Source organism: Macrotis lagotis, chromosome X (genome assembly GCF_037893015.1).
Source record: "Macrotis lagotis isolate mMagLag1 chromosome X, bilby.v1.9.chrom.fasta, whole genome shotgun sequence".
NCBI lineage: Eukaryota > Metazoa > Chordata > Mammalia > Peramelemorphia > Peramelidae > Macrotis > Macrotis lagotis.
Window position 1 is genome coordinate 410,841,061 of NC_133666.1, and position 16,358 is coordinate 410,857,418.

General features: G+C 33.7%; 1 protein-coding gene across 27 annotated transcripts in view; it reads right to left on the minus strand.

Annotated features, from left to right (window-relative positions):
• The window catches only part of CSPP1 (centrosome and spindle pole associated protein 1), a 149,286-nt gene that overhangs the window by 17,303 nt on the left and 115,625 nt on the right, over nt 1-16,358 (minus strand). For 18 of the 27 annotated variants that reach the window (XR_012471896.1, XM_074203287.1, XM_074203289.1 and 15 more), the window contains 8 exons: nt 13,043-13,138; nt 11,818-11,884; nt 11,246-11,363; nt 10,440-10,463; nt 8,197-8,333; nt 6,756-6,896; nt 5,053-5,099; nt 4,141-4,204 (listed from right to left, as the gene is read on the minus strand). Coding sequence is in view for 26 of the 27 variants with exons in the window: in XM_074203287.1 (XP_074059388.1) it covers nt 4,141-4,204; nt 5,053-5,099; nt 6,756-6,896; nt 8,197-8,333; nt 10,440-10,463; nt 11,246-11,363; nt 11,818-11,884; nt 13,043-13,138 (694 nt within the window). In the remaining variant the exon portion in view is untranslated. The remainder of the gene's footprint in view (nt 1-4,140; nt 4,205-5,052; nt 5,100-6,755; nt 6,897-8,196; nt 8,334-10,439; nt 10,464-11,245; nt 11,364-11,817; nt 11,885-13,042; nt 13,139-16,358) is intronic. The other 9 variants (XM_074203299.1, XM_074203292.1, XM_074203282.1 and 6 more) reach the window with 2 other exon arrangements.

Consider the following 16,358-nt stretch of genomic DNA (forward strand, 5'->3'; position numbering starts at 1 on the left):
CTGTTCAAATCACTTTTATTCTCACATTTATTGCAGCAGAACTATTTGCTAGTTTTAAGAGAATATTCTGGATTTTGTTATGTTTTCCCACCTTTTTATTTCATTGTAACCCTAACCCTCATTGGAATTAGCTTCATATTTTGCTGAACAAATGATTTGAATCCATTGTATTGTGAACCTATACCCAGTACTAACAGGGAGGAACTGTGGAAAAAGATGACAAAACTATCTCCCACATACATCCCCCAAGACACTAACTTCATCAGATTTCCTGAGAATATATTGCTACTTCCCATGAGAAATTCCTCACTGCCCTAGCTTTAATATCCCTTACCAGCAACCCTTGGTTTTATATTATGAATTTCCCTGACATGTTTGTGTAACATAAAGATATCCCTGACCACCCCATATCCTGTTTCTACAACTTTGCTTCAAAGCATACTGACTTTATCTTCTTGGTTATTTTATGTGAGCTGAAGGAGACAAGCTGCTGGATTTGGTCCTTCAGTGTCTCTTTCTCACCTGTTATCTGTACCAAGAGACTTAGCTGCTGAGGTAGAAGATTTCAGAGACCTGGGAAAATTCTTCTCACTGTTTGGTCTGATAGGCAGATTTCTTCAATTTAGCTCTATTCAGACAATAACTCCTTTATTATCTCCCCAAGATAAAAATATACATTTTTTCTCTCTAACAAGTATGCCATTCTTCTTTGTATAACCACCTGCTTTGTGAAGTCGTTTTTCTGTACTTTTTTCCATAGGAATGTTACATTTAACTCTGCCTTAGGAAAACATAAATAAGAAATTTCTTGTTCCAGGCTTGGGATAAATGATATCCATCGGTGTTACTCATTTCAATATTAATTGAGTTTTTTGCTTTTAAGTCATATTAAGAATGTCCAACTCTTCATGATCCTATGTGGGATTTCCTTGAGAAAGATACGGGAATGGTTTACCATTTTCGTCTTCAGCTCATTTTATAGATGACGGCACTGAGGCAAACAGGGTTAAATGACTAGGGTCGGACTGGAAGCCAGGAAGAGAGTCTTCCTGACTCCAAGTCTGGCACTCTATCTATAGCACCACAAATGTGCCTCAAATGACTCCTTATAGCACTATATTTGACCCAGACCTCAAGAACCCAGATGGGTGACAACCTGCACTACAATCTGTAATTGAGAGATGTTTGTCAATTCTTAAATGATCAATATCCTGTTGCTCATCCATGTTTCTTAAAAAGTTGCATCATGGAACCCTACCATTTTCTTCTTCGTTACTTCATTCCATAGGATTTAATGGTAGAAAAAAGTTTTGTTAACCCCTACCCAGCTGATGTCATCTCATGTTATCAACAATCAATGACTAGGAGGGGCGGCTAGGTGGCGTAGTGGATAAAGCACCGGCCCTGGAGTCAGGAGTACCTGGGTTCAAATCCGGTCTCAGACACTTAATAATTACCTAGCTGTGTGGCCTTGGGCAAGCCACTTAACCCCATTTGCCTTGCAGAAAAAAAAAAACCTAAAAAAAGAATCAATGACTATAATTAATATAGACTAGTCATTTATAGTCAAGAGTTTTTTTTGCTACTGCTCAAACTGGAGCATTATACAAAGGACAAGCAAGTAGAAACAAAGTGACTTATCTATGGATAGCGCCAGGATTCACAGTCCAAGTGAGTGTTCATCACAGTATCCAAAATTCTAGGTTTCCTTTATTTTTATTCTTTTCTTTTTAGGTTTTTTGCAAGGCAAATCGGGTTAAGTGCCTTGCCCAAGGCCACACAGCTAGGTAATTATTAAGTGTCTGAGACCGGATTTGAACCCAGGTACTCCTCACTCCAGGGCCGGTGATTTATCCACTACGCCACCTAGCCGCCCAATTCTAGGTTTTTTTTGGTAAGAAAACGTTAAGGTGTTTAGGCTATACTTGGAAAGAATTTGTAATAGAGCACTAGGTTTTACTTATCAGTACAAATTTAGCCTCAGATATTTACTAGTTGTGACCCTGAGCAAGTCATTTAACCTGTTTGCCTCAGTTTCTTCAAGAGTTCAAAAACAACAAAAAAAAATGATTTTTAACAGTACTCACCTCACAGAGTTATTGTAAGAATCAAATGATGTATTTGTAAAGCACTTAACATAGTACATCTCACCCCCAATTGGTCCTATATAAATATTTTTCCTTTCCTCCCTTACCCTAAGAATACAAGCTTCTTGAATGTAAGGCCTAGGACCTTTTGGAATTTACATATTATTTCTTTTTACCAATGAGAATTCTTAGCTTCCTTCAAAGCACAGTTCATTCTACATGAGCTAATGGTGCTAATTCCAGTTATCAATGCTCCATCCCTTTTAACACTGCTTTCTATTATTTTGAATATGCTTTACTTTTATCTTCTCAGTGTACTTTTTTTGATGGTTAAGTAGAATCTAAGTCCTTGAATATAACACAAGCTTATTTATTTGAAGTCTTTTTATCTTCAACACTGAAAATGATGCTTAGCACATAGTAGACATTTAATAAATATTTACTGAATTTATTCAATCTTGGAATCTCTAGCAGATACCTTAGGAATTGGTTCAAAAATGCTTGTTAAATTATTATTGCATAAGATCAATATTTCAAAAACAACTCTATAAAACACCCTTCTGATACAATAAATGTATTCATCTTAAATTTTAATACAATATGCACTCACAAAAAATTAAAAGTAAATGTTGCAAAATATAATAATGATCAATCATGACTTAAAAGAAAAAATATGAGAAGACATTCCCATCCTATCCCTTCATGAAGGAGAGGTCTTTAGATGATCCATAAAACACATTTTTTGTACTTATTATGTATTAATTACTAATGTTAATTTTCTCTCCTCTTTTTTGTCTTTAAAAAAATACTGTCCTCTGGGGGGGGGGGGGAAGAGAAAAAAGGTCCTGGGAAAAACTCTGATGATGTAAAAAATCAAAGACATCAATAAAAACTTATTTTTAAATTTTAATATAAAAAACACTGAACCATTCTCTTAGAGTAGTTGTTAAAAATTTCACTAAAAGAAATTTTTATTAAACCCATGGAATGGTATAAAATATCTTTGTTAATAAAATATATGATACTAAACTTAATTATATAATGAATATGTTAATCATAAAGTTGTATGAAAAATCATTTAAGCTTTCATTATTCAGAAAAGACATCAGAATCTTGAAATGCTTTAGGGTCATTATTATGGTTTTGCTTCCCCAAGAAAACATAAAACATAGCTTCAAAAGGAAATTCCATATTTCCAATAATTCAAAACAAAAGTTTCCCTACATAGCAATAATGAAAGTATTTTAGAAACATTATTATAATTATATTAGAATTTATTTTTTAGATGTTTATTTTACCTAGCCAAGACTTTTGTGCCTGGATGCTAGAGATTTATGCTCATCCTAGTGAGTAGCACATAGTAGGTACTAAAACTGATTGATAACCTCAAAGAGCTCCATTCATGGCTTGCTTCTGACCAGGCATTCACCTTACATGACAGTCTCTATACTAGCACACATATTCACCATGATCAAATAGCTGAGATTCTGTTCTGTGATCAATCTGTAAAGCAAGACTAAAGAAAATGCCTTCCAACAGAAGGACTTATCTTCACAAGGGTAACCCTGAAGCCATTCCAGATCCTGAAGGGTATTTTTAATTATCAAGATTGAATTATGTTCAATCTGACTTGTGAAGTGAATCTTAATGGCGCATAACTGTTAAATAATTGGAAATCCAAGAAGATTTCTGATCATCCTTAATCAAAATTTCCCTGTTTAGAAAAGTACATTCTCTGAACACAATGGATAATAAAGCAATTATTACATTAGATGTGCTAGCATGAAGAAACACAAGTAGTATGAAGGGCATTTACCATATAATTTTGTCTATTCGTTTGTTTGTTTTTTAGTTTTTACAAGGCAATGGGGTTAAGTGGCTTGCCCAAGGCTACACAGCTAGGTAATTATTAAGTGTCTGAGGCCGGATTTGAACTCAGGTACTCCTGACTCCAGGGCCAGTGCTCTATCTACTGCACAACCTAGCCGCCCCTAATTTACCATATAATTTTAAGTGACTATAGCTTAGATAAAGGTAAAATAAATTTACTCACCAATAAAAGCACTCTCAGATTCCAAAAGAGAATTTTTCAGGAAATCCCTAGTTTCATTCCTAGGCTACAAAAGAAGTCATAAAGATTGACAATAAACATACTAGCATGCCTGTTTTATTAATTCCAGTGTTGGGCAGCACATCAGAAATACTAATAAAAAGCACAATGTTGCCACAATATAAATGGTTGTAAGAACCTATAAAAAGAGGCAAAAGAGTTAGGGCAAGGCATAGAAAGAGTGGTTCCAATTTGTTTCCCCAACTCCTCTGCTGCCACCACAAAGGAAGGATACATAAAATTCAGCCACAAATAATTGGGATCAGCAGGCAGCCATAATGTGCTAACAACACAACTGGCTTAGGCTGGACATTTCTTAATATTCCCAAGGTCACTTTATCTTTTTTGTCTTCAGCTTCACTGAAACAAAACCTTAAGTAAAAGTTACCTGAAGTTCCTAAGCCTCAGCTAACCAAATACAGGGTCTGAATTGAATGATCTTTTAGATCACTTTCAGTTCTAAAATTAAGTAATTCAATGGTAAAAAAACAATCAAAAATAAAAAAAAAATTTTAGTCCAAGCTTTGCTGAAAAGCAAATAATTTATCACATAAAACTGTAAGTACTAAATAATAGTGAAGTGTACTTTTATAAGGTAAATATCTATAAAATATTTATTAAGATGACATAAATTTTCTAGATTTAAGGTTATTTTGTGTCAGTGAAAGTACCTGAATAAAAGTTTTTCAAAATGATTTTTTCAGCATGAGATTTTATAGAAGGGAAGGTTATATTTAATTTTAATCTACAAATAAAATCATGCATAGCCCAAACACTCTAAAATTTTGCACAGAAATGCTCCCAAAAATATTTCATTGAAGTGAAAAGAGGGCAGGAAAGCTATTGATTTCTTACCATTCTAGTATCTCGTAAGTTAATGCCAGGATTTGCATCAAGGTCAACTGCACTCAACCCAGACCAAAAACAAAATACAAAATTAAAATTAAAAGTATAGAAGTGGAAAAACAAGTATCTTTGAAATAAATTAGCATCTTTCTGGCACGTGAAAATAAAAGGATGTCTTTCTACTGGAAATCTACTGTAAGTTATATTACCATACATTAATTTAAAAGATTTTAAACTAAATACTTCTTATTTATCACCCACTACTGATTAATTCCAGCAGGTGAGAAAATTGAGTATATCACAGCCTAAAAGGAAAGCTTTTTGCATGAAGAAAATTAATTCAAAATTCATAGGTTCCCCAAACTTTTAAAGAAATTTTTACTATAATCTCACAGAGTTGTATGTAAAATAGTACAAGTTCAAATAGCCTCAATTTTTCAAAAAGGATTTGATAAAGCAGAGAGGGCATAACAACAGTAATAAATTTTGTGCATCCAATTATCTATGTTGTAAGCAATTATATAAAAATAGGAACTTGATTGCTTAAAAGCTAAAAATATTACATTTTCTTTTTTGTTTTTTGCAGGGCAATGGGGTTAAGTGACTTGCCCATGGTCACACAGCTAAGTAATTATTAAGTGTCTGATATAGATTTGAACTCAGGTCCCTCCTGACTCCAAAGCCAGTGCTCTATCCACTCTATACACTATGCCACTTAGCTTCCCCAAAATATCATATTTTCATAACACATATCAATGGCCCTGAGAGAAGAAACATCTTTTTTAAAGTAGCTCAGGGAGAAACTATCCAGACCAAACGATTGCTAGCCATTAGCACTGTGTAAATAGTATTTTAAATAATTCAAGTTCTATCTTGATAATAAGATAATAATAATAATAATAATACACACATACACACACACACACCACAAATTTAGAAAATAATTTACAGAGTTCTTTTACTTTATTACTGTCTAAATATTTTGATTTTAAAGAGCAAAATTTCCCCCTTCTTTAAAAAAATGAGAGGTTTCTGACTTTTTTTCTATTATTCAGTCAATGCCAAGGAGGCTGTCAACTTGAAAAGCTTAAAAATTTAACAATAATTGAAGGGAAAATTTTCATATAATGCAGGCTAATAAACATTCTCCCCACTCCAGCCTCCCCTGTCCCTTCCACCCCATACCACCATACCACAAGGCAATGAACCAACACTGAGATTTAACTGATCAAGGAAATTAAATTTCAAACGGTTGACTTGGGTTCTTGGTCTTCTAAGTAAAAAAGCACAGGGTAAAAGAGGTTGAAAGTCCTTTAGGTCTGACCTATGATGCAATCATATTAAAAATAGGGGCAGAGGGGTTGTACCCATATGAATCAATCCTATATCCTTACTTAAAATCACTTCCAGGCTACTCTTAAGGAAATTTCATTTTGATAACTATATTAGAATATCAAATTTCAACACCAAAACTGACCTCAGAGAAAACTGGCCCAAGTGATTTTCCTAGATTCCACAGTAGTATATATTAGTTCACTTCAGAAAAACACATTTGTTAATGGTACTGAATAAACTTGCAGGCTTTTACCTTTTTTTTAAAACTATGAAAGACTATAACTTGAGTATAAATCGTCTTCAAAATTAGGAAGCCATCACGAATAATTATTAAAATGAAAAGAAATGACAAACTGTTTTAAGCTTTTATTTCTTACCTTCTGTGTTTTCTCTCATTCGAAGTCTATTCAGTCTCTTTTGCTGTTCTCTCAGCAATGCTTGCTGCTGAATCTCCAAGGTTTGATCATCTTTTGGAGACTCAGGGTACATATATCTTAAATTAACTCGTGTTTCTGAATCTGGTATAAGAAATCAAGTATTTTATGTTACTATATATCCTTGAAAATGGATTAAAAAATCACATTTTAAAAAAAGCTAAGATTATTTTATTTTTGGTCTACGACAATGAGAATGATAGAGAACATCCCTCTCTGACAATTTCTACTTTGGATAAATTATATATTCAATTTTTCTGATTAACTATTCTGTTTAAGTTTTTAAATTCTGCTCTGAGAATTTTTATTTCCATCCTAAATCCATTTCTAATTTCTTATTTTAAGAGTTTTTTCCTGTGAGTCATTCTGGAATTTCCTGTTGTTATGTCATGGGTTTTAGATAATTTATAAATCATCTCTCTTTCCTCAGATAATACAATTTAGATTAATTTTCCTTCATGTGATAATATTTGTTTGGTTAATTTTTTTTTAATTTTACTCATTCTTCCTTCTGGTTTTACTCTCTGTTGGTTTATCTACTTTTGAGCTAGGTTCTTATTCATACTCTCTCTCTCTCTCTCTCTCTCTCTCGATCTTTTAGTCTTTCACCTTTCCTCCTATGTTACCTATCACTCACCTTTAAGCCTCATCACTTTTTGGCTCTTCATATCCTCGGACTCCTAAGGTTGAGCTAGTAGGTAACGTCTTTGTATTAAAAGATATGTGAGTTGGTCTGAATCCCTGTCACTTTGCCACCTCCAAAAGGTAGAGGATTGGCTCTGGATGAATTACTTGTGCCTTTCCATCAGATCCAGTGATCATTCCCCTCCAGCCTATGGCTTTTAATGTGGCTAGGAGGGCCACAGCAAGAGTGGTTTCCCCACATCTCCACTCTACTCTTGTCACTGCTTTGTATGACTGAATAGAATTTCTGTGAATCAAGAGATAGCTCTAGACAAGTCATTGAAACAGGGGATCCTTGCAACCCAATCCTGATTCCTCCTTTGGGTTCAATGTGTTGGTTATAGGACCTAATATGATTTCATAAGGAGTTCATATAGTTTGGAAAAAGCAGAAGTTTTTTAAAGATCATTAAATAAAGAACTCTTTTTAAGTAGTTGGTGCTGAATTTAAAACCTTGGTGTTGAATTTTAACCTTGTGTGGAGTTTTGAATTTATTATGTGGATTTAGCTTTAGTTATACTTTATCTGACTCATAATTTCTTTCTTCTGAAGTTTTAGGATTGAAAAACTTGGAAAAAAACAATTAGTCTGTCATCATGTTCATCAGCCAGCTCTGGCATTGTAAAGAGGGATGAAAATTTTTTTGGACATAAGTAGACAATGTCTATGTATCTATTTAAAGCAAAAGATGTCTACTTACCAGTGTCTTTAAGAACATTAAAGTCACGAATATTCTGAGAAGTAGGATCAAGACCCTTGGAAGAAGGTCTTCTAACTGGAGCTTGTAATCGAAACCTGGCCATATCAAATATATCCATGGGATACTTGTCCCTTTTCCTGTAGATAGGTGAGATGTAATAGTAAATGTATTCCAACAAAAGCAAATATGATTCAATGTTTAAATACTTGTACTACAATAATTTTTCTTCAGTTTTTGCAAGGCAATGAGGCTAAGCAACTTACCCAAAGTCACACAGCTAGGTAATTATTAACTGTCTGAGGCTGGATTTGAATTCAGGTCCTCCTAATGTCAGGGCAGGTGCTCTATCCACAGTGCCACTTAACTGCCCCTTAAATTTACCTGTAATAAAAGTCTCATTTCTACCAGTCAATATATCTTTCAAATAAATTATACCATTTCTTTATATTAAAAATTATATTAAGTAATACTATGATGTGACCCAACTCACAGGATACTGTAAACATTAGTGAAGGGATACTGTGCTAAGTCACCTGGCTCAATTTCTCCTTTAGAACCATCAGAGTTCAATGGTTCTAAATTTTTTGAGATGTTTTGAGAAGTATCTTATTGCAATCCATAATCATATGAAAAAAATGCTCTAAATCATTACTTATTAGAGAAATGCAAATTAAAGCTTTTCTGAGGTACCACCTCACAACTCTCAGACTAGCCAATATGAACAGAAAGGATAATGATCATTGTTGGAAGGGTTGTGGGAAATCTGGGACACTATTACATTGTTGGTAGAGCTGTGAACTCATCCAACTTTTCTGGAGAGAAATTTGGAACTGCGTCCAATGGGCAACAAAAATACGTCTACCCTTTGATCCAGCAATACCACTACTGGGTCTGTACCCTGAAGAGAGATGATGAAAAAGGGTAAAAACATCACTTATACAAAAATATTCATAGCAGCCCTGTTTGTGGTGGCAAAGAATTTGAAATTAAGTAAATGGCTTTCAATTGGGGAATGGCTTAGCAAACTGTGACATATGTATGTCATGGAACACTATTGTTCTATTAGAAACCTGGAGGGATGGGAATTCAGGGAAGCCTGGAGGGATTTGCATGAACTGATGTTGAGTGAGATGAGCAGAACCAGAAAAACACTGTACACCCTAATAGCAACATGGGGGCAATGACCAACCTTGATGGATTTGCTCATCCCATCAGTGAAACAATCAGGGACAATTTGGGGCTGTCTGCAATGGAGAATACCATCTGTATCCAGAGAAACAACTGTGGAGTTTGAACAAAGACCAAGGACTATTACCTTAAATTTAGAAAAAAAAACTGATATCTTACTGTTTGATCTTGCTCTCTCTTATACTTTTATGTTTCTTCCTTAATGATAGGATTTCTCTCTTATCACACTCAATCTGGATCAATGTATACCATGGAAACAATGTAAAGACTGACAAATTGCCTTCTGTGGGGGGTGGAGGGAGGGAAGTAAGATTAAGGGAAAAATTATAAAACTCAAAATAAATAAAATCTTTAATTTAAAAAAGGGGGGGGGCAGCTAGGTGGTGCAGTGGATAGAGCACTGGCCCTGGAATCAGGAGTACCTGAGTTCAAATCCGACCTCAGACACTTAATAATTACCTAGCTGTATGGCCTTGGGCAAGCCACTTAACCTCATTGCCTTGCAAAAACCCCCCCCAAAAAAACTGTCTTATAGACAATTTATATTATAAAATGGATTATTACATGGATTATCACATAGTCTCTAAAATATAAAAGATATATATATAGATAGATACAGATATATAGATAATAAGTCTAATATTAAATGGTTAGTCCATAAAATAAGTATTATTACAATCCCTTAATATTCATGTTGTAAATTTATACCCTTCCAATGTATAATGCAAATAGCCATGTACCCAACACATACAATTATATACAGAGTGAGGAACCAGTGACTAGGTGACCTATATTTCCCAAAATGCAGAAATAATCATTTTTCATAGTTTGAAAACAATTTATATCATACTTCCCTTATCTATTAATCTTTGGATATAGTAACTTTAACCAGGAACTCTGCAGCAGCCTGACCTGAATTACCAGTTATAAGAAAGGAATATCTATAACTAATTACAATTTAAAAAAATATAGAAAACATGATATTGACTATTGTTAATCTCAGTTGACTTCCCCTAGTGGAGCATACATCAGTAACTTGATGAATTGAGTCATACCTTTTGAATTTTTCCCAGAAGTACCTGAAAGATTGAAAATCAAATTGCTACCATTATAGGTATTACATAAAGCCAGTATGGTATATGATGCAAATGAATCAAAAATTCATTCATTTGGCCAGCTTCTCATAAAGTAAAATTACTAATATTTTAGCAATTCATTTTGATTTTTTTTTGCTTGGATTCATTTTCCAAAATAAGAAAATCCTAGAAATTTAAAAATAACACTTCTTTTAACAGATAAAATACCCAATGCTTAATTAAAAAAAACTAAAGTTGCATATTTGAGAAAGAAAAAGCCTGTACATATTTAAATGCTATCTTCACAAAGCATTCAATTCTTCATGACTTATGTCATTTATGAACTTAGTAGATTTATAATGAAAACTATTTAAATCTCTTTCACCTAGTATAACTACATCTTATAGTTTAGTTTTCCTGCAAAGCTTGCCCATTCCTTAGCCAGTGTTTTAAGAATGAAAACTAATTTTAATCTAAGAAAAATATATTCAGAAAGTGAAATCTCTACCATATTCCAAAGTTAAACAGAAATTTTCTTAAATCACAGGTTATTTCTTTGTTATAATGATTTCCACTAGCGGGTGTCAACTCAATTTAATTTAAGCATCTACCTGTACAAACCACCTACAATTCAATAAAAGTGACTATCAAAATATATCAATCTCATGTAAATCACACAGTACCTTCTCTTCTTCTTGACTGACTAACAGGAATCTGCAGAAGAGTCTGAGACATGATCAAAGAACACAAGAGAACAATTTGGAAAGCATATCACAAAGTCTTACCTGATACTTCTTTCATCATCACCATCCACATGTAGCAATTTCCCTTGAAGACGCCGCTCTTCACTACGAAGCTGTTTCCTCATTTCTGATAATTCATTAATCACGTTTTTTTTCTCCTCTGCAATTTTCCATGCATAAATGAAAAATAAATTAGGACGAAATGCTTACTTAATCTACTTCAGAAAATAAAAAGCTATTGACCAAATAAAATTATAGTCAAAAGTAGACTATTTCTTTTTCTTTTTTTTTTTAGTTTAGCAAGGCAAATGGGGTTAAGTGGCTTGCCCAAGGTCACACAGCTAGGTAGTTATTAAGTCTGAGGCTGGATTTGGACTCAGATACTCCTGATTCCAGGGCTGGTGCGCTATCCACTGAGCCACCTAAGTACCCCAAGGGTAGACTATTTCTAATGTTAGATCCACAGCCAGATATATATGTAAGGATATAGAGATATCCATATCTATCTAGCTATAAATTAACATCTTAAAAGGAAAAGCGAGTTAATTTGTGGAGTTTAAGAACAAAAATAAATACTACTTCTCAAAGAAAATAAATATATAATTAACACCTACCATCTGCACGAAGCTGATTTTTCCTAGCAGGTACTGGAGGAGATTGTACTCTGGATCGTGGGTGATCCTATTTAACACAGATATATCAGTAATAAATCTAAAACCAGCCTTGCATTTTTGTCATCTATTAATACTTCCCTAGTATTTGCCTACCCAATCAAACATAAGTATAACTATATGTCAAACTAATTTTTTCCTGTATAAAAACTGAGATATTTCTTTCTGTATTTTCTACTTAAGTCCATTCTTGTCCTGCCACTACAATTATTCACAAATAGCTGTAGCTGAAGAAGAGGAGGATTTTCCCCCAGTCTACAAGTTCAGTTAGTACAAGTTTAAGCAGTTATCAATAAAAAAAGAAACAAAAATGCTCTTGCTCAAGGCAGGAACCCCAAAGTCTGCTGTCAGCTGTTCCTCAGAAAAAGACAGAAAGAATATTAGATACCGAAAGTATATGATCAATAAGTAGAAGTATAGTGAGTATAAATAAGTGTCTTACTTATATTGAAATTTCCCTGCAAGCACAATACAGTGAACATGAAAAGTAGTTAATGTCTGATGAGTGAAAGAAGGAAATGAGAAAACATCTGCCTTTCAGCAACAGAGTAAGACAACAGAGGCTCAGTAGTGCACATCAACCTCAACTTGGTCTAAAAAGAATGATTTATGTGAATCAACAATGTAGCAAATTAGAGGTGGAAACATGAAAATCTGTGAAACACACACACACACACACACGAACAAAATGGTTTTTAGCTTTCAAGGAAAAAAACAGTATCTGAGAGTTTTATCAATAGCATAAAAGAAACTGCCTCCACAGATTACTTCTTCCACCTAACTAACCTCTTTTTAAGATTTCAATAATGTGAAGAAGCTGGAGGCCTGGATTAAAATAAATAGACAGAGGCACTGCAATCACTGGCCTAAAATGAAATGGATCATCATAAGTTAAGAATTATAGAAATGGCTCTAGGCATAATAAAATATCATAATAAAATGCTCAACCAAAACAGGAGCAAAGGAATATTCCTTTTTCAAAATCTTGTTTAAGTTATAGTTTAAATCTAGGCCTCCGTGTAACAGGATTTACAATCAATTCTGATAATAAATTAACATATCTATCTAAGAGATTTGAAAATTTAATTTGACAGTTTCATAACCACTCCATTCCAAAAGATGATCATTCTAAAACAATTACTGATTTATCAGTAATAATAAAGCATACCTGAATCACGGGAGATGCAACTGAAGGAGGCCTATGAACTTTGCCTTTGATTCTGTTCTGAAGAGCAGGAACCGCAGGAGAAGGTGATCTGGATTTCTAGACAAAAGCACATATATCAAATTGTTAACAAATGCTTTTTAAAGTGAAGTTTTACTATTTTTCTTAAAATTTTTTCATAAAATAGATAACTTCAAGGTATAAAGAAAGGAAAGGACAGAAATGAATCAACTACATACATTTATACAATACACAACATAAAATTTATATTAATATAAAATTAAAAAGCAACTGCTACATTCAAAGATGTAATATTCTTTGGAACAAAACAAGTAAGCTTTATACCAAATCAAAATATGGAAAATAGGAACAAAAAGGCATGATAAATTTAATAAAACATATATTACATAAATAATTTTATATACTGCCACTCAAAAAAGCTCATGATTATTTCATAATTACTGAATTCAAAAAATATAAGAATTTGACTTAATATAAATGCTAAATAGTAACTTTTCTAAACAACATAATAATAGAGTTTTAGCCTGGAATTTTTTCTAGTTAACAGTATATTATAAATTATTATAAATGAAACACTTAATTGTTTCTTGTTTTGTGGTAGGTATTTTTTTTAACTTTTCTCACTTTCTTTATTTTGCTTCCATCTTCTACCTGCTTTGGTATTCAGATTATTACGTTATTGAGACAAAAGCCTGAATAAACTACCATTACTTAATAGCATATTTTACTTGGAATCTGTAATAAGTCTCCAACTTATTCCTGTGCCAGTGGCACAGTGTGCAGAGATGACCCTGGATTCTTTAAAGCTCTATCTCTGGTCAAAACACCAAGCTAGCTAAATTTAGAAAGGCTCATCACTAGAAAAATTTCACTAGAAAATTCCCCACTGGGTGATTAATTCTTTTCAGTGACTGTCACTCTTAATAATTATCTATGCTTAAGTATCAATGAAGAGTTACCCACATGAATAAGTTACCCTTATCTTGCATTTCAACTCCTTATTAAGCATTTGTTCTATTCATTTTAGTACAAAAATCAATCATTCTTAGCAGTGAAAAGGGAAGCAACATAGAGTTGAGTAGCTCAGTTTTCCCTTAGCATTCCTTGCCAGACTCTGTTCACCCTGAGTTTCATCCATCTTGACACTATTCTTATAGTACTGCAACAAGAATACATATCCCTTGATCAACTTATGCCTTCAGTTTTTATAACAGTCTCTTTAAAATTTAAATCAATTCAGGAGTTGATCACATTGGTTTCTCTAGAACAGGGGTGGGGAACCGTTTTTCTGCCAAGGGCCATTTGGATATTTATAACTTAATTCATTTGGTCAAATATTTAATTAATTTACCCCTAAAAAGCTGCTAGATTTATTGAATTTCAGATTCCACCTGCCATTACCTTGGAAACGCCACACCACCATAGCCTGTTAGCCAGAGGTTTCCCACCTCTGCTCTAGCACTAATGTCCCCCCTTCTCATCAAGTCCTGCTTATTCTTCTATCATCAGAATTTCACTCTTTTGAGAATTTCCTAGCTCTTCTACTTCCCCGATAGAAATTGTCCATGGGATCTTACCCATCCTATTTGCTCTACCGTTTGAAATTGCTATCATAATTTTTATTTTTTTTTTACATATTTGCAAGGCAAACAGGGTTAAGTGGCTTGCCCAAGGCCACACAGCTAGGTAATTATTAAGTGTCTGAGGCCGGACTTGAACCCAGGTACTCCTGACTCCAGGGCCAGTGCTTTATCCACTATGCCACCTAGCCGCCCCTATCATAAATTTTCAAGTTCGTCTAATAGTTCTACTTCAACATGCTCTTCCTCCATATTGGTCATAATCAAATACAAAATATTAAATCCCTACTGTTTGCTCCACCTTTTGAATGCTGCAAAACAAGCATTTATTACTGCTTTGCTTTTGGTGAAAAGAGAGTCAGTAGATATTCAGATAACTGAATTCAAGGCTACTCTTAATATGTCTCCATGCTAGGCTTAGGATGTAGAACAAACTCAGCTATTTCCCTTAGGTATAGGTGATCTGCATGGCAAAGACTTGCTTGGATAACTATAAATAAACTCTGCCTCAGTTCTCCTCTCTCCATTTCACCTTCCTTACAAATGCCAAAGGAATATTCCTGAAATTCAGGTCTGACCATATCAATCCCTTTCTTAGTAAGCTCCAGGGATTTCTGATTGCCTCTAATATTAAAAAGAAAACTTCTGTTTGGCATCACAAGCTCTTCATAACTCAGTTTTAATCTACTTTTCCAGTCTTTATTATACATTATTCCACTTTCAGTCACTCTGTGGACCAATTCAACTAGTCTTATTGCTATTTCTGAAAGAGGAATTAGAACTACTCATCTCTGGGCCTTTTCACAGACTATTCCTATTCACATCTGGCTCTAAAATTTCCTAAGTCAAAGCCTAGATAAAGAGTCAAGGCATAAGAAGCCTTTCTGATGCCCTCTGTGGATAATGCCTTCCTTCTAAAATTACCTTATATTTACTTTGTATATAATTATAAGTCTATGCCTTGTTTTCCCCCAATAGAATATAAACTCTTTTAACAGTAGGTTGTTCAACTCTTTGTGCTTTGCCATTTCCTTCTCCAGTAAATAGAGATCAGATGTCTTGTCTAATGAGATCTGAGGTCAAATCTGACCTCAAGTCTTTTCTGATTCCAAGCCCAACTGAGACACCTAGTCGCCTTCCAGTCAAACAGGCTAAGTAATTTGCCCATGGTCTCACAGCTAGAAAATGTCTGGGAATGGATCTGAACTCAGATTAGTGCTCTAACTACTGAGTGATCCAGTAGACTCTAGAGATAGCAAGACTGCTGTTACATTTTTCACTTTTGCTTTGTAAATCCAGAAAGTAGCCCAGTGACAGGGACATGGAAGATACTTAAAAATTTTTTTATTAATTATTAACCACAGGATTCTTATAGTTTTAATTTCTGACTTTGTAAATTCAGTACGTAGTTCATAGTTTGGGGTATAGAAGATACTTTGTTGACTGATTAACTTCATTAGAAACTATGCATTCACTTTAAAAAACCTAAATTTTTTATCTCAGTGTAATCAATGAGCATTTATTCTTGAGGATTTAAATTAATGAGTTAGTTAAGTGATCAATTAATCAGATGGTCTTTCAGATTTTTCAAAATCTTTAAATTAAATAACCTGTCTCTAGTTTATTTTATAAATAATTCTAATTACATAATATATATTCACTAACATTTAGATTCCCAAGTTCTAGGAATGAATACAAGTTGTTCCTTTGGTAGATAA